The sequence below is a fragment of the Phocoena phocoena genome, chromosome 1 (assembly GCF_963924675.1).
Source record: "Phocoena phocoena chromosome 1, mPhoPho1.1, whole genome shotgun sequence".
Classification (NCBI taxonomy): Eukaryota; Metazoa; Chordata; class Mammalia; order Artiodactyla; family Phocoenidae; genus Phocoena; species Phocoena phocoena.
The window spans coordinates 64798123-64820452 of record NC_089219.1 but is presented as its reverse complement, the minus strand read 5'-3'; the positions used below and the strand labels follow the sequence as shown (position 1 = coordinate 64820452).

The 22330-nt window shown below is 36.8% G+C and overlaps 1 protein-coding gene across 1 annotated transcript in view; it reads right to left on the bottom strand.

Moving 5' to 3' along the window:
• The window catches only part of TNNI3K (TNNI3 interacting kinase), a 282005-nt gene that overhangs the window by 187166 nt on the left and 72509 nt on the right, over window positions 1-22330 (bottom strand). Inside the window, exons 6-9 of the mRNA XM_065895777.1 lie at window positions 13572-13670; window positions 9656-9794; window positions 3086-3230; window positions 2896-3000 (exon numbers count right to left, since the gene is read on the bottom strand). Coding sequence (XP_065751849.1) covers window positions 2896-3000; window positions 3086-3230; window positions 9656-9794; window positions 13572-13670 — 488 coding nt within the window. The remainder of the gene's footprint in view (window positions 1-2895; window positions 3001-3085; window positions 3231-9655; window positions 9795-13571; window positions 13671-22330) is intronic.

The window sequence follows — 22330 nt, the reverse complement described above, 5'->3', positions numbered from 1 at the left end:
CACAGGAAGGTTCTGAGAGATTTAGGTGACAAGTTAGACTTGTGATTGCACCTGAAGTGGGAAGAGGGGCAGTCTTGTGAGATCTGATGCTAATTCCAGGTAGGCAGTGCCAAAGTGAAATGAATTTTAGGACACCCACTTGGTGTCTGTAGAGAACTGGAGAATTGTTTGGCGTAGAAAAATCTCACACAAAACTGGTATCATGTGTTTCAGAAGTGAGGTATTGAGTGTTGAGGTAGAGTACAGAGAAACAGTGTTTTTTCCTTCCAGATTTGTTCTAGAAGTGGTAGTTCACTGGGTCTTACTCTTTCCTCTCCCTGGGATGACTTTGCCTAAATCCTTTTTCTCTCATGGGATATTATTATTTTCTTTAAATAAATGCCATTATTTATCTAGTTGAACTAATGCTTCCTCTATGAAGTCTTCTCATGTACCAAAGGCTGAGTTCATTACTATCTCCTCTGCTTCCTTGTAATTTCAGTTTTATGGCACTTATCATATTGTGTTATGGTAATGAATACACCTCTGTGTCTTTTGATACCTTACAATAGAGTTCCCTTAAGGAGGGAAGGAACTGTGTCATGTTAATGTTCCTACCAGCAACAACACAAGGCAGGTCCTTAACAAACCTTTCTTGCATAATTAAGTGAATAAAAAACAACCATCTCAGTGTAATAGATCATATCACTATTAATTATTTGTATTATAAATAGGACCATTAACACTATACTTTTTTTTTTTTTTTTTTTTTTTTTGCGGTACGCCGGCCTCTCACTGTTGTGGCCTCTCCCGTTGCGGAGCACAGGCTCTGGACGCGCAGGCTCAGTGGTCATGGCTCACGAAACCAGCCGCTCCACGGCATGTGGGATCTTCCCGTACCGGGGCATGAACCCGTGTCCCCTGCATCGGCAGGCGGACTCTCAACCACTGCGCCACCAGGGAAGCCCAACACTATATTTTCAATGTTCCGTTGTCTGAATTACCTCATTATTTCTGTTCAAAGCAACTATTTATAGGAAATGACGAATTCAGAACATATATATATATATATATATGTGTGTGTGTGTGTATACGTGTGTATACAAATGTGTATACATACAGACATATGAAAACAATAACAGGAATATACTAAGTGCTGACTATGTGTAAAGCACTGTGATTTGTACATAGAAAAATTCGTAACTGTAGTCAGTTCCTTATGTAAAAGGAGAATTTCTTTTATAAATATGTACTTAAAATGAATAGAATGAAAATATTAATATGTTATTCCTAGCAGCCACAGGTTTGCACAAAATAAAACAATTGGGTACATACTTTTAACTCACTTCACTAATCTTGTCATATAGACAATCTTCTGAAGGTGACAATAACCCTCTGATCATAGTTGGTTTCAATTTATGTGCACAAAGTAGCAAAATGATTTGAAAATTAGCCTGTGGTGTCAGCCTCCACAAGAATGACCTAATGGGTAGAGGACACTAGTAACCCATACATATCAGTTCTGCCAACTGTCCCCTTCAGGGACAAATTCCACTGGTACACTTTGAAGGCATGATCTGAAGAGTTCTTGCATCTGTTCTGTTACAGAGTGTGTAGAAAACAGACAAAATATTTTGGTACTAGAACATGAAGATATATAAAAACACAGGATTTGGAATTAGTCAGGCATTTAGTACATGTTTTTCTAGCCATAAGAATCTTTGGCAAGTTACTTAGTTTTCTTGAGCCTCAATTTTCTCATTGGTAAAAAAGGGATCGTAAATCCAACTTCATAAAATGGTTTGGAGGATTAAATGAGATAATGGATGCAAATCATCCAGCACATATTCACTGTTCCATAAATGGTAGTTTTCTTCACCTCCCTTTTGGCTGACCTCTTTGGGTGATAAGAAAAATCTGGAAATCCAAGTGAAATTTGACAAGTTGATGCCTGATACAGAAGTGTAAGCTTAATTTTAGTTCAGTATTAAAAAAAAGTGTCTCATTTCTCTTATTCACTAGTACAGGACAAACACTACGTAAATAACATACTAGTCTCAAATACATGTTTTAGAGGTTGCTAACTAGCCAAGACATCTGTAATATGTAGGTAAATAATCTTACATTCAAGATTTACTCAATTCAAATGACTATGTTTTTATTTTTATAAGCAAAACAGTAACCTGTTAAAAAATGAGGGTTTTAAATTTTATAAAACATCTGCTTTCCCTTAGGACATTTTAGGGAGTTATGTGCTTGAGTTCTTAGCAAACTTTTCCCTCCCTCTCTCTCTCTTTCCTTTTTTCTTTGTCACAACTTTTCCAAACCCAGCTGCTCCTTCAGGGTGCTTTTCCAGAGCACGTTGCAAAGGACTGTAATCGATTCCTAGCAAGGAGCTAATGCCTTCTTAGGTACCTCAGTGGCCACCCTGACTAAGCTCTTACAGGCTGACAGATGGATGTCTTAGATAGGTAGATACATTTGCACATAAGGTTTAAGTGGTAAGGAAAAAATGTCACATTTGATGCTGATGAATTCTGGTAATGATATTCTTGTCGGAAGAGGATTATGGGCACTGCTCCTTTTGGCAGCTTTCTGCAGAGTGTAGTGGAATAGGAGCAATATGCTTACAGATGTTGATATGCCTGTTGCCTTGGCAACATCAGTCCCTGTCTTTGTGGCTGCTGCCAGGAAGGCAGCATCTGGCTCTGGCCCCATCTGTTGTACTGACTGCAGCATCTGCGTCTACCTTTTCTCTGTGCATCTAGCTTGGGCTCCTTGTCCTCTGGCCACCCTCTGGTCTTGCTCTCTGATCGCAACATCTGCCACTATTCATTCTTGCTTCATGTACATGACTTCCAGTGTTGTAGGGTGTTAGCTAAGTTTAGAGGCTATTGCACTTAAATATTCTTTTACCTGTGAAAAGCCGTTTCACTGAAGATGTTTTCTTTAGTCAGACTTTCTATTCCTGATATTTGGATGATCTCCTTGGCAACTTCAAATTTGCCATTGTAGCATGCCCTAGAGTTAAGAAAACATTTTGAGGATAGTAAGAAGGTACACGTAGTATACCTGCAGTACCTATGGAAGTATACATAATACTCACAGGTGCAAAGGGGTGTCTCCATAGATATTAACAACATGTGGCTGAACTTCTAAATTGCTCTGGAGCAGGTACTTCACTATATCGTGGTGTCCAAAGCGGGAACAGAAGTGGAGTGGAACATGATCTTCATTGTCCTGAGCATTCACTGTCATCAAAAGAAAGGGAAACATATGTTATCTGGAATCCTCTATTTCTCAACCTGCTCATGTGTAGTATCAGGGACTTTTCTAAGTGCCTGAGAGACTCCTGGAAATTGCCAATTAATGACAATAATAAAGGAAATTAAGTGCCACCAGTTTAAAAAGTTAGAATTCTATCCTCTAGCCTATTTCCACATTAAGCAGGCTTTCTTCTAGCTCCCATAAATCTATGGAATGCATCTAATCAAATCTACCTTGCATACCATATGACCCAGCAATCCCACTACTGGGCATATACCCTGAGAAAACCATAATTCAAGAAGAATCATGTACCACAATGTTCATTGCAGCTCTATTTACAATAGCCAGGACATGGAAGCAACCTAAGTGTCCATCGACCGATGAATGGATAAAGAAGATGTGACACATATATACAATGGAATATTACTCAGCCATAAAAAAAAACCAAAATTGAGTTATTTTTAGTGAGGTGGATGGACCTAGAGTCTGTCATACAGAGTGAAGTAAGTCAGAAAGAGAAAAACAAATACTGTATGCTAACACATATATCTGAAAAAACTAGGGGCAGGACAGGAATAAAGACGCAGATGTACAGAATGGACTTGAGGACACGGAGAGGGGAAGGGTAAGCTGGGATGAAGTGAGAGAGTGTCATGGACATATATACACTACCAAATGTAAAATAGCTAGCTAGTGAGAAGCAGCTGCATAGCCCAGGGAGATCAGCTTGGTGCTTTGTGACCACCTAGAGGGGTGGGATAGGGAAGGTGCGAGGGAGATACAAGAGGGAGGAGATATGGGGATATATGTATATGTATAGCTGGTTCACTTTATTATAAAGCAGAAACTAACACACCAGTGTAAAGCAATTATACTCCAATAAAGATGTTAAAAAAATTTACCTTGCACAATGGAAGAGTTCAGGAAACTAGTAAGTATCTAAAAGGTACTCATAGCCTCATTTCCACAAGTATCTCCTTTCAAATTGATTCCCCTTTCACCCCCATAGAAGATGTTAAAAATTTCATACTCTGGACAGAGCACCATTTCCCAAAATTTTGGCTCAATATGTTAGCGTGGGGCCTAGTACTCTGTATGTTCGCATTACTGTGTAGGAGGTTCTGATGTCCCCTTAACCGAGAAATGTCATGCTGCGGTATACAAAGCATGGTATAATGAAAAGGCAGCAAGCTTTAGAGTGAGGAAGACCTCATTAATTGTATTATCTAAGATAGTTTTTTAACATTAACTGTTAAATTGATTACTCAGTAGTGGGCATTTGACCTTCTCTTTGTCCAATCCAGACTTATAACCTCTTCTGACATTTGGGAAATTCCCTATACTGAAAGTACTGACTAGAGGCCAAGATCACCCTTTATCATAGAAGCTGAAAATATGCTTTCCAAGCCTCCTTTGCAGTTAGGGGCACAGAATTAGTAGAGGGTGACCATATGTCCTGGTTTAGGCTTGTTATCCTAGAATAATTTTTAATAGTGACCCTTTCACTCTCAACCATGTCCTGGTTGGACTCTTATCTACAGGTTATTCCAATCAACATGTTATTTCAGACTCTGACATCAGAGCTGATGACACACAAAAGGAGAGTCTATTCTATCTTGGCAAAGTAGCAGTGGTAGAATAGCTCCATCTAATTTCCAGTGGTACTGTTGCCCAGCCACAGACTGGGTGCCCCGCATTGTTGGTGCCAGAAACACAAGTGTTGGTGTGTGTGCCTAGCTGGGGTGGCAGTGTGCCTTCAAAGGATTAGTTTTGGGGTGTGATTCTGGACACCATTTCTCACTGTGAAAATTCCAAACCTGGCTTTCTACTTTGTCCTGGGGAAGATTCTGTGTGCTAATTGATATCCTTTAATATTTCCCCTCATGCTTAAATTAGCAAGTATTAGTTTCCAACACTTGCAAATAAGAACACCTGACTGACACATAGTCATTCCTTAACAAGTATTAAATAATCAATATGCACCAAGCACTGTGCTAGGTGTTGGAGATATTGATTTCTTATAAATAACAGTGGATATAATAACACTATTGGTGCAGCAGGGATGCTGAAAGGATTAAAGGAGATCATTTCTAGAAAGTGTCTAGCATGATGCTTATCACAAATTAGATACTTAATAAAAATCTTCACTCTCCCTTTTTACTAATTTCCCTCTTAGAATTTTGCTAAGTGGTGCTTAGGCAAATAAGCTATAAATGCATAGAGTCTATACCCTCAAATAAGTTACAATCTAGTTGAATAGTCAATAATTACAGGCCTGAAGTAATAACAAATCAACACCAAGCTGCTAAATTATAGATCTGCTTTAGCACAATTTTTAAAACCAAAAATAACCAGATCGACTGCTCTACAACCACTTGTTTTATTATTTTACTACTTTGTCCATCTGTACAGGGTGCTTTATTCAAAATAGAAAATAACAGCCCTTAACAAATCCCATTCATTCTCATTCTTATATATATCTATAAAAGAAATTATCCATAGAGCCAAAAGAATTGATCGAATTACTTTTTTAATGATGAACGGTTGGAAGGAAAAGAAAGGCAAGATAAGAGTTAATTTTAAAAAGTTCAAATATAATCATCATTTAACATTTAATGAACACTGGTTTAGGCCTTATAGCTGCTATATTTGTAGACAATAATTCTCATTTTATCAACCTGCAAGCCCTTAAGCCAAAGGGAAATCTTTAACAAAGTTCCTGAACTCCTCCTCCCAAGACTGTTATTGAAAAGTAAATCTTTGCATCTTTTTTATTAATGAGTGGCTCAGAAGGACACACTTCCTTCAGAAGAATTTTCCCGGTTGTTTTGATTATCTTCCTTTTTAAGATACTTTTCCTTTGTTCACATTCTGTTGGAAGCCAGGGAAAGTCAATACCATGAGTCAAAGCTTGAGGACAGCAGGGAGTCCAGGGCATCAGGAGGTCATATGTGAGTTCTTGAGGGCCAGAGGGGACATTGTAAAGCAGAATGAAGCACAATAATCCATTAATTCATAATTTTCCTTTAGCCATACCTGGTCCCACCCAACATTATTCTTCTCTAGTTGAATCAATAAACTTCAAAGCAGACTCTTTACTCTTTACTGCAATGGCCTAAACATTATTCTCATCAAAGAAGATATAAAATACCAAACAAAGGGACAAGCCAGGAGAAATCTGCATCAGATGCAGAGTTTATATATACATACACCGTATTTCTGCTTCAGTCCTTCTGATTCCTTAATTTTGTCTTGGACCAATTTGCAAAAACAAAAAGTGCATATATTATTATTATTACCTGAGGAAAACTGAATGTATGAATGATATTCTGTTTGCTCTAACATCTTATTTAGAGATTTAAGTAAAGGAAAATTTCAAGCAAAGGAATACATGTAAATCATTATTAAGAAAATATTTGGTCACTAGTCCTCTACTTTGAAGAGAGTAAATGTTCAGTAATGTCTTTTGAAAGAAAGATTGGATGAATGGGTAGGTAGCTGGATGCTACTTCTTGCTTATTTCTGCTCATTGATCTTAAAGATAAAATAAACATTTCCATATTAACCCAGAAATGTTAGGACCTCTCACCAGCTCTCTAAAGCAACTCCCAAGTGTGTCTTAAATAAATTTTCAGTAACAAATCTGTGTGATAGTTCTGACAAGACACATTTTTAAAAATAAATTACTTCTCCTTACTGACCATGCCCTAGAAATTTTTGTGACTTTCTCTAGTATCCAGTTCTCCAGTTAAGAGAACTATAGCATTCAACATTCAGATGACAAAAAATTAATAGTTTCTGATTTTAACATTTTCCATTTTTAACTTATTAAAATGATAAATTGTGAGAATTGTGTCTCTATTTTCCTCCTGTGGAGTCCAGCAATATTTTGACCTTTTCAGTCTCATTCGATAAGCATTGCAGTTCTCCTTTTTAATTGCCCTACGAGGTATAAGGAAGAAGACTAGAGACTTAAAACATATGTGACTGAATAGGTCAACCTCACAAACGTGCGGAACGTGCTTTCGGAAATACATTTTGGCTAATTTGCAACTTGAATTTATTTTCATTTGTGACATTCTGTTACCACGGAAACATGCTGTAAATACCAGATTTCAAATTGCACTCCTTTTGGGGTCATTCATTTATTCTTCCCCTTATGTCCATTAACCACAGGCAAAGTCCAGATCTAAAATAAATCATCTGGAGGCTTAGATACATTTTGGAATAAGTAAACCAGCTGATAATAAATCTTGTGCAGTGTCCACCAGCACAAAAGATTTTCTGATTTATTCTTTGCAATTGGTTGAAGTGCAAAAGGGACTTAAATATCAAGTGTATATTAGAAGGAAGTAAAAATACTTAAAAATCTGAGTCATGTCACTTGATTTTTTTTAAATGATTGAGTAGGAGGCATGTAGTGCTTGTGTGAGTCAGAAAGAAAATGTTAAAAATTATATCATATGACGCTGGTATGTACCGGGAATCCGGGTGCAGTACACATTTCAATGTCTTTTGTAGAAGAGTCCTTTGATCCTGGAGACATGCTGATCATAAATGACACTCATTTTGACACCACTGAGCTTTGGAGTTGTGCAGAGGAATAAAAGGCTGAGGTTGGCCTTGATAATAAAGGAAAAATGTGAGCGGTTCCTGACCCCTTGGAAGAGTGAGGCAGTTTCAAAAACAATTATGTGTTCGGTGATTCACATTGGTGTACCTCTGCCTATCCTAAACCAACAGAATCAAAGAGACTGCTTAAACAAGGTCCAGACAACAGCATTCCTTGCATCCTGACAACACAAGTTGTTTATGATAATGCTATAGAAAAAATTCCTGAGTTATTTTACACTGGCTCAGAAAATGATACAAACTACGTTTCTCAAACGTTACCAAATAAAATGGCCCTGTTTCCAACATGGAAATGAAATCGTCCTAGCCTCTTGCTACAGTTGTCTCTGGGAGCCTTTGTGTTTTCCTTAGAGTAATGAAAACATTGATTAGTTTTATTAACTGAATATCAATCTCAATTTTGGACCAAGGAAATGGCAGTTCTATAGATCTGACAACCTTGTGCTTTTGGAAATGTGCATCATTTCTGCTGCAAAGGCCAGCAGTTCTTACAGCTGGGCTTTTAATTAGGTCTCTTGGGGGTCAGAATGCTGGATATGCCTGAGAGAATTTAATGACAAGATGTAACTCTGAGTGAATTTGTGTCAAAAAATTAAGTTTGTGAGGAAGAGGAAAAAAAGAGAAAGAAAGCTTTTTTTCAATACTTTCAATTTTCCAAAATTCATTTTGTAATTAAAAAACTAAAAAGTTGCAGGAAATTCTATTCTACTAAATGCATCTAAAATCTTTCTGTGTATTCTAAAGCTTTTTTTCCCCAACCTGATCACATTCTAACTCTATTTCCATTAAAAATAACAGTAGTATCAAATACTGGGGCAGATGTGGGGAGCAACTGGAACTCTCATATATAGCTGTGGGAGTGAAAAATATTGTGAACACTTTGGAAACTTGTCTGAAATTTCCTAAAAAGTTAACCATGTGCATGCCCTTTGATGCAGTAATTCTCTCTCTCTCTAAATACACACACACACACACACACACACACACACACACAAAACGAAGAGCGATTAACACATATATTCACAAGAAGAATTGAATGTTTCTGGCAGCTATATTCACAAAAGTCAAACACTAGAAACATTTAACCTTCCATTACAAGGAGAACAGATAAACAGTTAAATTGTGGGAAATTCATAGAATTTTCGGTAATAAAAAAGAGCAAATTATGATTCATGCAACAACATGGATAAAAGTCAAAATCATCTTGTCGATCAAAAGAAAGCAGTCACAAAATTATATCAACTTCAAGAACAGAAAAAAAGCTAACCTATAGCAATAGAAGCCAGAATATTGATTATCTTTGGTGGTGAAAGCTATTTACTAAGAAGTGGGCAACAAGGAACTTTCCAGGTGAAATATTTTCAACTTTCCAGATGAAAATATGTCTATATCTTGATCTGGGTGGCTTTTACATGGGTGTATCCACAAGCAAATATTCACTTAAGTCAATATTCAGTTAAGATTTGAGAATTTTGCTATATGTAAAATTTACCTCAATTAAAAAAAGATTAGTGAATAACAAAAAGTAGGAAAAATTTAGGAAAACCCCTTACTTTTACTGCAGCACCTAATACATTAAGAGTTGAGCTAAAATATGTAAAGAAGGATTAACATATAGGTTTAATTAATATATTAAAAATAATAAATTATGACTTGTGGAACAAATTAGTACATGAGTACAAGATTAATCAACTTAGATTATTCTCTAATAAATAAGTAAAGTAAAAAGCATACATAAAGTAAAAGAGCAAATTTCTTCTTCTAAACATAATCTTACCATCTGCTTTGTTGCCTTCTTCCACCAAGAGTTTCGCAATATTAAAGAATCCTTTTGCAGATGCTAGGTGGAGGGGCCTATCTCCGACTTCACCGCTTACATTTACATCAGCACCAAATTTCAAAAGGAGGCGGGTTACCTAAAGGATCCATGCATTTGAAATTAGTATCAAATGCAAAACAGTAATGCAATGCCTTTAGCAATAGGGAAGGAGACATATCATTTAGGTTTTCTCTTGGATAATTTTTGCCTGAAAATAACAGAAAATCCTAACTCAACTGGCTTAAACAATAAGGAATTTATTATTATATCACCTAGCAAGAAATCTAAAACTGGAGCAATTTCAGGGTTGGGTCTTCATTGTATCAATACATAAATAATCTTCTCTCAAGTCACCCATAATCTTCTCTGAACAATCTTTTCTAAAGTCTCCTTCTGGCCAGAGCCAGCAGTGCTTACTTGATTCTTGATTTTCATAGTGGTTCCATGCATAGGTCACCAATGGTAATCTTGCTACTGGGGTTGTGGGTCCTTTTTTGATTTGTGAGTAAACAGGAGATAGCCACACTAGCCCCCAGCATCTTCCCAAATTAGCTGAGATTCACATCCAGGAGGACAGAGAGAGATGAAGTAAGAAACAACTCAAGAGTTTCCAGGGGTTGTTTCAGGTAATTTATGGGATTCCTTCAAATTATTTATATATTCACTTAGGAACCTTCCAAATAATTTCTCTAAAATTGACATTACCTCCCCCGTGAATTTTAGGACTCATCATAGTGATCCCAAGAGATAAGTTAGGATGCACCTGTGCCATTAAAATAACAGTTATGGGAGGACTCCTCAAAAGTCTTGACCATTGTGGCATCAGCATAAAAGTGAATTCAAGCTCTAAAACTATTTTGTGGCAGAAAATAAATATATCTTGAGCAGAAGCCTCTCAAGAATATGGTATGTATTCGATAGAAATTCTAGGTGAAAAATTAGCTGGGTGGGATGTGGGAAAACTTCCTATTGCATGCAGTAGGTAAAGAACAAAGGTTCTGAAATTGGGCTTCTGCTTATTAGGTATGTCACCTTGAATAAATTATTTGGCCCTTTGAAAATTCAGTTTCTTCGTTGCTAAAATGGGAATGCCTCATAGAGTTGTTGTGAGAATTAAATAAGTTATTACACATAAAGCACTTAGAAAAGTGCCTGGTATTCAATAAATGATAGCAGAAGTGGTAGCACCAATGTGGAACACATGTAGTTTATCTATTTCTTGGCTAACGGGCAGACCAATACTTAATTCAAGAGAAACCTGAACACTAGACATTTAGTCTCAAGAACCTTGCACTCCTAAGCAGATATTTCCACTTACACAGGCTCCATAAATTCTGATTATGTGACTTTATAATGGATAGAGTTAAACTATCTTTGAAATCGATTGTCTATTAAGCACTATTATTATATACCTAGGAACTATTGCTGTTAGTAAAATACTCTTCCACTTAAAATAAGTAAATAAGCAAATGGCAAGGAACATGGCACATTAAGCACATTTATATATTGAATGTGCCATTCTCCTGTCAGCATATTTTAGTAAATGACAATAGCTTCCATAAATTACTTATGTGCTGTCTTTGCACATAGAAAGTGAGTCCCTTATCATAAAAGGGCCATCCACATTTTAGCATAATTTTATAATACTGTGACTATATTCAGGGAAAGTAAACAAATTTAGGTCTCCACACAACATGCATAGAAGCTCTTTATGTTTCTGCTGGGTCATGAGGTTAATCGCCAAAGAGGATGACTCTACAAATAACAGGCACTGTGTATATCCTGTCTGTGCCTGAAGTCAGAAAAGTATAAAGTTTTTTCGCCACCTGAGTTTTGGACCCAGTACTTTCAGAAGCGTTTTCAGTGCTCAGCTCTCCAGGGCACCCCAGTGCAGTCTGAGCAGCCTATCAATGAAATGAGCAGTCTCCCCTAGTTAGAGGTCACATTTCTCAGGTCTGAGACTGTCCAGGCACATGCCAGCCAGCAAAGAAATAAAGGCACAAAGACTAGAACAGCACAGAGACGCAAGGAAGTTTGATTTTCAACTTGGGATCCTCAGGCAGTGCAATGGCATGACCTGTACAAAGGTAAAAAGGTATAATTCTGCTGCATAACTGAGACCAGATCTAGAGAGATAAAATGAGGAAGAGCAAAAACAGAATGTCAAAAGAACAGTTAAGTTTTGATTATCTAATTACATTTGTATTTCTGCTTTATTTGGTTCTATTGAGTTTCTTGAGTATAGCTAAAAGACGGTGTTTGAAAAGAGCATATAAAATTTTTCTTTCAATATGTTAAGGTTGAAAATCAACGGACTGTGGAATTACAGCACCAGGCCTTGAATTCTAGCTCCACTACTTCAGTAAATGGCCTGGACTTTATGATTTCTCTCACTGATAGAAGAGGGGTAAGAAGAGGCTCTTCGGTACAACAGAATGAAGATGGGTTTTGGGATCAGACAGACCTGAATACATACTCCAGCTCTTCTACTTATTAGCTGCATGACTCTGGCACGCTACCTGACCTGAGTAAGCTCCATGTGTATCATGATTAGAAGGGGTAAATAACAGCTGATTTTAGGGTTGGGGCAAAATTAGAAAAAAATCCACATATAGGCCTTAACATATAGGCCTGTTCCATAGTATGAGTTTGCTCACATGGTAACTCTTATTAAGTTCATAAGGTTGTCACGAAGGTCAAATGAAATTATTTGTTGAATGACGCTACATTGTAAACTTTAAAGCATTCTATACATATCATTACTTAATTACAGATTATCAAAATTTATAAATATGTTTCTGATACATAACTATATATTTAAAGCAAATTATATATTTAAAGCACATTTAGTGATTGTTTTTTAGTTTATCTAGGTTATTCCATATATTAGTTTCCCATTGCCACTGTAGCAAATTACCACAGAATTATTGGATGAAAAAACCACATTTTTATTCTCTTAGAGTTCTGGAGGTCAGAAGTCCAAAATCAAGGTGTTGGCAGGTTGCATTCCTTCTGGAGGCTTTCATTTCCTTACTTTTCAGCTTCTACAGCCTGCCTGCATTCCTTAGCTTGTGGCCTCTTCTTGTATCACTTTAATGTACTGCTTCCATTGTCACATCTTCTACTATTAACTCTGATTTTCTACTCTCTATTATGTGGACCCTTGTGATTACATCAGGTCCACCCAGATAATCCAGGATAATCTCCCCATTTCAAGATCCTTAACTTGATTACATCTGCAAAGTCCCTTTTAAGGTAACATTCACAGGTTCCACAAATTAGAACGTGAACATGTAAACATATTTTGGTAGACATTTTTTAGCCTACCACATGCCAGGTTACTACAAAACAGGAAATTCCATTTCTAAAAGTTATCTTTTTTCAGAGAACTTTTGGAATGGGCTTTATGATTTGTTTTATTGTTAGTGTTAGTATCATCCCAGTGACATTTGTTGAGCATTTGCCAAACACTTTAAATTAATATTTCATCATAAGAGCAACCCTATGAGGTAGGTGCTATTAATATTTTTTTCATTTTATAGACAAGAAACTGAGGATTAGGGACATTATACAACCTACACATGGCCATAAAGCTAGTAATTTTTCAAATTCAGGCCGATTTCTATAGCCACCCACTTACCTATATACTCTACTGCCTCCCTTGTGTACTAAAGTAGTCAGTAAAAATGTATAACTTGGTAGCTGCTATGTTTCTATGGATCTACAAAAGCTCTTCAAGGGGGGAACTGATGAGCAGATGGCAAAACTAATTCAAAGGATATCTTAAATATCCTTTCTTCGAACCTAGTACAGTTCAAGAAAACCCTGGAACACTTAAGTGATGCCCCAGGCTTCAGAAATGCCACTGACTTACCTGTTCGTGCCCATAGTATGCTGCAATGTGCAATGGAGTGAAAAAAACTGCATCTTGGACGTTGATGTTAGCTCCATGTTGCAGTAGTACATCAGCAGCCTGGACAAGGAGAGCTGGGTTAGGAGATTCATTGGTGGTATCTGCCCATCAAAATTCATTTTACAATTACAGTGTACAACTCTTCTTCGGGGGTCACCATCTTAAAACACAATTTTCTTCCATCTCCCTTCTCTGCAATCTCCAATGGCTAGCTTTGGCCTAGAAAATAAAAACCAAGCCCCTCACTATCACATTCAAGGTCCTGTCAATCTGCTGGTATCCTTTTAAATGTATTTCCCATTACTCCCTTTCATAAACCCAACTGTACAAACAAACTGCACTCAATTTCCTACTTCTCAGAGTCTTTGTTCACATTACTTCCTCAGTCAAAAGTTCTCTTCTGGAGCTTCCCGGGTGGCGCAGTGGTTGTGAGTCCGCCTGCCGATGCAGGGGACACGGGTTTGTGCCCCAGTCCAGGAAGATCCCACGTGCCGCGGAGCGGCTGGGCCCGTGGGCCATGGCTGCTGGGCCTGCGCGTCCGGAGCCTGTCTGTGCTCTGCGGCGGGAGAGGCCACAGCAGTGAGAAGCCCGCGTACCGCAAAAAAAAAAATAAAGTTCTCTTCTGTCCAATCTACAGGTGTTTAAACACAAGCTAAATGCCATCTCCTCCAAGATTTCTTTACTTTCCCTCCCTTCGTTGCCAACTGACTTGCTAAAATTGTCTTCCTTCCTTTTAAATCTCATTTAAATTTTTTTCATGTCATTTAGAACATTTAAAAATTTATATACATGCCTTATCCTTATTAAAGAGCAAATTCTTTAAGGACAAAGTATATATCAAATTCATCGTTATAATCCTACACTAGCATGTTGCCATGCAAATAGTAATCATTCAACACGAATTTGTTGAATGAATGAATGAATAAACGAATGAATGAATGAATAAACGAATGAATGAGTGAAAAAAACTAGAAGGAGCTATTGGCCAATGAAAGGCACAGATTGCCAACAAATCTGCTCACCCTTTAGATTTCTTCTACTAAAGGATCATCTCTAAGACTCTTTTCTCTAGAAAACTGATTGAAATCATTTCCTCCAGATGTGTTCATTTTCACTGTGAATTTTCTTAATGCACTCTCTATTCTTCAGTTGGTAAAATAATACACATTTGGGGAAATTTTCAAAAGTCTGTTAGACTTAGAAGAGAGAACATGAAGATGAGATCCAAGAGCTCAAGGAACATATGCTCCCACACCTCTTCTGTTCCTAGAAACAAACTGCCTCCTAAGTTTCCTTGCCTGTTTGAATCAGAGCCCTTGAGAAGTGGTGAGGGGTCATGGACATTACATAACAAACCAGTATGTTTTAAAGAGGAAGAAATCAAGAATCAAAGGAATTAGGAAATTTCTCAAAGTCATGGAGCAAGTCAGTGTTAGCAGGGAAGTGAATCTCTAGTCTCTCACCTCAAGCTTTGTTTCCAAGTGCTCCAGAGTATTAAATAGTTCATTCATTCAATCATCCATTTGTTCATGTGTCAATACACCATTTATTGAGCATATATGAACTGAAATGATGTTATTTTACATGATTATTCTTACAGTTTATTCAATCAGTGGGGTAGCATTAGAACTGATTATAATTGTCATACAAAGAGAAAAGGAATTCTTGTTGGAACAGCTGAAATTTCTGGTGGGTCCAAAAATATAATAAGCAGGTGTATAGGCTTCTATACATTCCAAGAACAATGCTTTTTGCTAAATTTGGATATTGCTGACTAATGATCAACAGAATACACAATGTGTACAGTGAGTTGTTTTTCTAATAAAAAAATTAAAATTACAATTAACACTTATTAAGGGCACATTATGTATCAGACCCTGAACTAAGTGCATAAAGGGTAACTGGCGTGCCTCTGTTTCACTCCAAAACATAGAAAGATATGTTCTACTCTCCCATTTTAAAGGTGAAGAAACTGAGCCTCAGGGAGGCTTTGTAACCTATTTGAGGTCATACAACTAGTAAGAAGCAGAACTGGAATTCAAATTTAGGCCTGTTTGACTTCGAAGTTTCTTTCCATCAGGCCCTTCCTGTGACCTTGACCTCATTAACACTAACCTTTAAGTAAATGAACTAACTGATTCAATCTCAGATAAGAGGAAGCTTCCTGAGTAGAAAGTAGAGTAGAAAGTAGAAGCTTTGTAGATTCAGCTTGGAAAGAATGCTGGAGCCGTTTATATCTAATGTCTGGTATCTTAGACTTCACATGCCTGTGAGTTCAATCTTGGGGACCATTAAAGGAGGTCACAAACGATCAAGGTAAATGAAGCTTTTTACAAATTCTCTTATTTTATATATAGCATAAAAGAAAGTAGACAGCATGAATTTTTATTGTAAAAAGGATTCTCAAATGTTAAAATAGAGAGCCAATTTCTTAGGCATAGTTCTAGAACTTACTTTCATTCTAAAAGATAATGGCTTTTAGGCTTGAATAAATAGTCCAAAGCAATTTTTTTTTCCTCCTAAGTTTGCACTTATCCAGTCATTCAGAAGGTCAACCTTTTGCTGAACAGTCATTAATTATGAAGTGTTGGCCTTCTAAGAAACTTTCAAAATGTAAGTTTTAATGAAACCACACAGAGTCGTTATTGAACTATAGGCTTTATTTAGTTTGTTTTAAAATTCAAGGAAATATTTAACTATTGAGAGCAATGTACACTGGAATTATCTGAATAATTTCCCAGGTTATTTATATAAGTTGAATGCATTTATTGATTCTTATATTTCGAGTCATGATAGGGAGTGTATCTCCTAGCAATCTTATGGGGCTATAACGTATTGTGATATACAAATATGCCTGCCATGTGGTTAAGACAAATGCACTCATATTGTTTAGGCTGGAACATATATCTATCAAATCATTTTTTTTTTGCAATACGCGGGCCTCTCACTGTTGTGGCCTCTCCTGTTGCGGAGCACAGGCTCCGGACGCGCAGGCTCAGTGGCCATGGCTCACAGGCCCAGCCGCTCCACGGCATGTGGGATCTTCCCGGGCCGGGGCACGAACCCGTGTCCCCTGCATCGGCAGGCGGACTCTCAACCACTGCACCATCAGGGAAGCCCTATCAAATCATTTTAACCATGCTTCCCCTACTCCAGAACCTGAAAGAGCTGGTAGGTCAACTTCACCTGTTTTCCACTACATGAAGTCCCATGAAGTCCCAAACTGAATCTCTTTTATTCACCACTATGCTAAGCATAGAATAGGCATCCAAATAATGGTTGAATTGGACTGTATTTCTAGTTAAAAAAAAAAAAGGAATATATATCTACCATCAGTCAGAAGGGAAGTTAAACATTAACAATTAGGACCCAATTATATGATAGAAATTTTAAACAATTCAATTCAACGAACATTTATTGATCATTTATTTTGAATTAACCTTTAGCAAATCCCAAGTGCCTGCTCCATGCCAGGAACTGTGACTGGAGTTTTACATACATTGTCTCATTAAGATTTTGCAGGGCATAAAATTCTGTTGTATTAAAAATTTTTGAGAAAATACATAGTTTTGATTTCTTTCCCCCAAAACAATAACAAAACTACTGGTGAAATTGTATACTTGAAACAAGTCTTATCACAGAAAGGATATCTTAATAATCTTTAAACTCTTTATAGAAATGAATTTTATCATACTTAGATTTGTATAACTGACATATATATCAGTATTATTATTATTAAAGAACCAAGGGGCTAATAACTTGGGCTAGTAACTTGGTATCCTTTACTGATGGAAGAAATAAGCACCAAAAATGCCTATCATTAAGTGGTCATTTTTTGAGCACAAAAAAATGGATCAGAACCCTTTGTTTTGATAGAAGGGAATTACTGTATACATTACCCTTTAAAGATATTTTTATTTGCCAGTTGACTTCTCAGAAGATCCAAGTAGAGTCTCTACAATTTCCAGGTTGTAATTTAAACACTTATTCAAACATTCTGCTCTTTCATCCTAGAAAACCTCTGTTCTCTTTCTCTGTCTATAACATACCCAGTCTCAAGGCCAAGCTCAGTTCCCAGGTTCTCTGAGAACCTTCCACAAATCCTTTACTGTATTTAGCATTTCTTTCTCTAAATAATTATACTACTTATCCTCACAACTTAATCTTTTCATTAATTATCACTGTGGGTAAACGATTATTATAACAATATCAATTTTTTAAAACTATTTTTTCATGTTCTAAGCTTGTCTCAATGAAGTACAAGAAGGTTTGACTCCAGGTTAAAAAGATTTTTCACCTGAGGTACTGGAGTTTAATCCTTCTAACTAAAATAGCCAGACCTCATGATTTAAAATTCCAGAGATTTAAAAAGTAATGCCTACAAGAACAAAGGTCCTCATTGTTCTTGTTTGCTGAATGTTTCTCCTACAGTAGGACTTTAACTTATTGAGTTGGTCCCATTTGGCTCTCCCTCTGAACTTCATCTTATGAAAATCAATGACAGCGATGAAGAAGAAAAAAACGACTGTATCAATAGGGACTAAATGTCTCATGGAAGAGAAAGTAGAATAAGGTAAATTCTACATGGGATAAAATGGCAATCAATCAGATCTGAAATTGCCAAAATTAAATATAGTGTCTTATACTACCAAGTAGACCTTCTATAAATATCTACACTTTGAAATTAAATTTTTCTGGGCTTTAAGTGATATCTCATTTCCTATGACTTCTTTGGAGTTTTCCTCAAATTCAAACTTACACTGATGTTTTCCTTAGGATTTATAGTTTGTTTAAAGCTACAGTTTTCTCTTCTGTATATCTTTATCTAACCTTTATTACTGAGACTTATAGAGAGCAGAACCATGAAGCTATTCTGGGTTAATATCCATTTCCATTTAGTAGAAAATCTGTATTATCAAAGCTTTAGAGGAAAATGTTTTCTAAAGTTTATGTCTCAGGAATTCAAAATGATCCCAAAGATATTAACACACAAGTGGATTTAGATTTGAAAATTTTCAATTATTTCCAGTTCTAACTTTCAATAACCAGTTCCAATTGTGTCCCATAGAACCATTGCCTTCTCTCCTAAAATTTTCAATTTCTTTTGAGAGTAGTCTACACCTTTCGTTCACATATCCTCACCTCCTATTCAATCCTCAGCCCACCTACAATCTAACTTCAGACCTCACTTCTCTAGAACATGACATCAGAGGCCTACTAATTGTCAATTCCAATGGACACTCTTGGCTCTTTTTCTTATTTTAATACTTCTCCAGCATTTGTTACTATTTGTCTTCCCCTTAAGATCTGATCCTCCCTATTGACATAACGATCTTTGAGTTTGGTCCCTACCTCTCTGCCAACTTCTTATTGTTCCTCTATAGAGGTGACTCTCTGTTCATCTCTTAAGTGTTTCTTAAGTGTTTCTTTTTCCTCACTAAATCTTATGTTTTCTCCTGATTTCCTTTGTCTGCTTTAATTCTCTTGTATTAATTAAGTTAATACATGGAAAGAATTTGGGACATATTCTTGGTAAGCTAAGAATAAGTATTCAGTATGTGGTAGTTATTAGTTATATCTTGCCTTATACATTCTCTAGTAGATTCTATCATTACTACTACTACTGCTACTATTTCTACAACACACACAGACACAAACATATATACACACACACACACACACACTCTCTCTCTCTCTCTCTCTCTCTCTCTCCAGCTGCATGTGTTTTTCCCAGACTTCCTCCAATACAGGGTCTACCTTATTTGGCAACTCATAGTCTGGTTATATATTTCCCCTCTATTTCCCAATTACTTTTACTCTGGGTTTATACTGTCCCCTGCATTGATCTCATCTTTATCACTTGTCCTTTGATTTTTGTTAATGTGAATGAAGCATTAGAATGTGTGCTTTGAGAATATCTATGAGCTAAATGAGAATATCTCATTTAATGCTCACAACAATCTCATGGAATTGTTACTAACAGCCCCATTTTAAAAATAGGAAAAATAAGGTTAAGAATTACATAGTTTTAAGGAAAAGCACCAAAGTTTAAACTCAAACCTATAGGAGTCCAAAGTACCATACTACCCCATACTGTATTTTTCTAATTAAAAAAAATATTAATTAATTAATTTTGGGCTGTGTTGGGTCTCCATTGCTGTACGTGGGCTTTCTCTAGTTGCAGCAAGCAGGGGCTACTCTTCGTTGCGGTGCGTGGTCTTCTCATTGTGGTTGCTTCTCTTGTTGCAGAGCACGGGCTCTAGGCACATGGGCTTCAGTAGTTGGGGCACATGAACTCAGTAGCTGTGGCTTGCGGGCTCTAGAGCGCAGGCTCAGTAGTTATGGCATGTGGGCTTAGTTGCTCCACGGCATGTGGGATCTTCTCAGACCAGGGCTCAAACCCATGTTCCTTGAATTGGCAGGTGGATTCTTAACCACTGAACCACCAGGGAAGTCCACTATTTTTCTTCTTATATGTGCTTTTATTTGGAGCCAGCTAGCAATTCCTTGCCATCTCAGATAGTTCTGTACAGGATATAGCTCTTGGTTGATATTGCTCTTCAAGGATTTTCAAGGATACCTATATAGCCAGTATATCAATAAGAATGATCCTGGGCTTCTCTGGTGGCGCAGTGGTTGGGAGTCCGCCTGCCGATGCAGGTGACACGGGTTTGTGCCCCGGGTCAGGAGGATCCCACATGCCGCGGAGTGGCTGGGCCTGTGAGCCATGGCCGCTGAGGCTGCACGTCCGGAGCCTGTGCTTTGCAGCGCAAGAGGCCACAGCAGTGAGAAGCCCGCGTACCACAAAAAAAAAAAAAAAAAAGAATGATCCTGACTTTGTAATTGTTTGCAGATGACTGAAAAATAAAGTTAAAACTTATTCTAAGTAGAAGTTGTATGTTAGGGATCTTGAAGAGTTATATATACAAGGACAAGAAGTTTAGGATTTTTCTTAAATTTTTTCCGTATGGGGTTTCACCAAGAGACTTCAAGTAGGAGCAAAATATATTCTGATTTACATCTTCAAAATATCCTTCTGGTAAAAGTCTAGCAAATGGATTGAAGAAGGAGCAAAACTAGAGTGGTCAGTTAGCAGGGTCTTGCAGTAAGTTGAAAAGAAAGAGATAAGGATAAAAATGATCTGAGGTAGAAGTAGTGGCCTAGAGATGGAGAATGGGTGTTAGAGGCATTAAGATGGTAGAATCACATGACTCAGCATACTGGGGATGGGGAGAGATGATGGAAGTTATCAGTAAATGATGACTGTAAAAGAGGAAGCCTATATGGGAAGATGAGCATGAGGATAAAATTGTGCCTAATTCATGAATTTAGGAAGTAGGAACATTACCTATATATATATTTTTTTCTGTCTAGGTATTTTATTTATTTATTTATTTATTTATTTTTATAGATCTTTATTGGAGTACAGAGTGAAGTAAGTGACCTATAGTTTCTATCTCTCCGATTAATCACTTGTCATAACTAGTTTTTCCAATTTCCCTTAGCAGTTCATTGTGATCTTTTCCAACACCACAGCTGTTTCAATTGGGGTCAATGCCTCAATCAAGATGTGAACAAAACTAGAGTTTTCAAACAACTACCAAAAGCTGTACCAGTTAAAAATACCAATAATTGCTTATCCATTTGGATTCAAGGCTTACATTACTTAGCATTTTAGATGGTAGCATTGCTTTAATTTAATAAGCACTTCTTTTGACTTTATGCTCTATTTTCTGTAGAATTTTTTATTTTTATGTATATATACTGACTTCTTGACACCCATTACAACTGTTCAGTGAGAACTCTATCATATAGAGGTTTTCACTTGAAACACTATTTTTGTAATGACTTTTTTTTTTAACCTGACATAGCTCTAATTAAATATTTGAGTACAAAAACTTATTGGAAAATAGTTTCTTCAGGCTGTCACAGAAATGAGGTTCTCATGTGATCTTCCTCTTATTATCTCAGGTTAAAATTAAATTTGGTTTGAAAATTACTCAGAAAATGATTCCACAAGATAATATTATCAAAGAAATTAAAGGGAAGCTCCATATTCTTAAGCTGTAGAAATACAGCTTAAAGATATATCAACTTATATACATATAATAAAATAATTCCATTGATTATATAAATCCATCGCTTCTCAGGAAATGATGATAACATAAATAGAAAAGCTGGTGGATGAAGAGTTATGAGAAGCCATGAGGCCAAGGCTGAAGATACAAGTGGTACCATTTTAGAAAAGTAATAATTAAAGCTAGGAGATAACACCACTTCCAGAAGGTAAGAGGACATATTTGTGGGATATTTATGGCTAAAAAGTGGGAAGGAAGGCGAACAAAGGAATGCCTGTTAAGGAAGCCCATGGAAGAGAAACTTTTAAGAAAAGAGGGGCAAATTTATCTGAGCCTTTCAGCTAATCATCATCTTGCTGTGCTATTTTCTTCCTTATAGATATACTTTTTTTGCAACATTTCCTTATGTGAGGGTCTTATTTTAAAATCCCTGGCTGAGAAAACAGGCTTTCAATGTTCACTGTGTTATGAATACATCATGTTCTATGCATTTCAAAAGCCACAATTTTTTTCTTATGAGGTTTATTTTTATAACTTGCCAAAGGTCCAACATTTTTCACTATATTGCAATTGTAGAGACTTGAAAACTGTAGTACAAGTTAGGCTCCCTCTCAGTGATGTTCCTCCCCACACTGCACACAC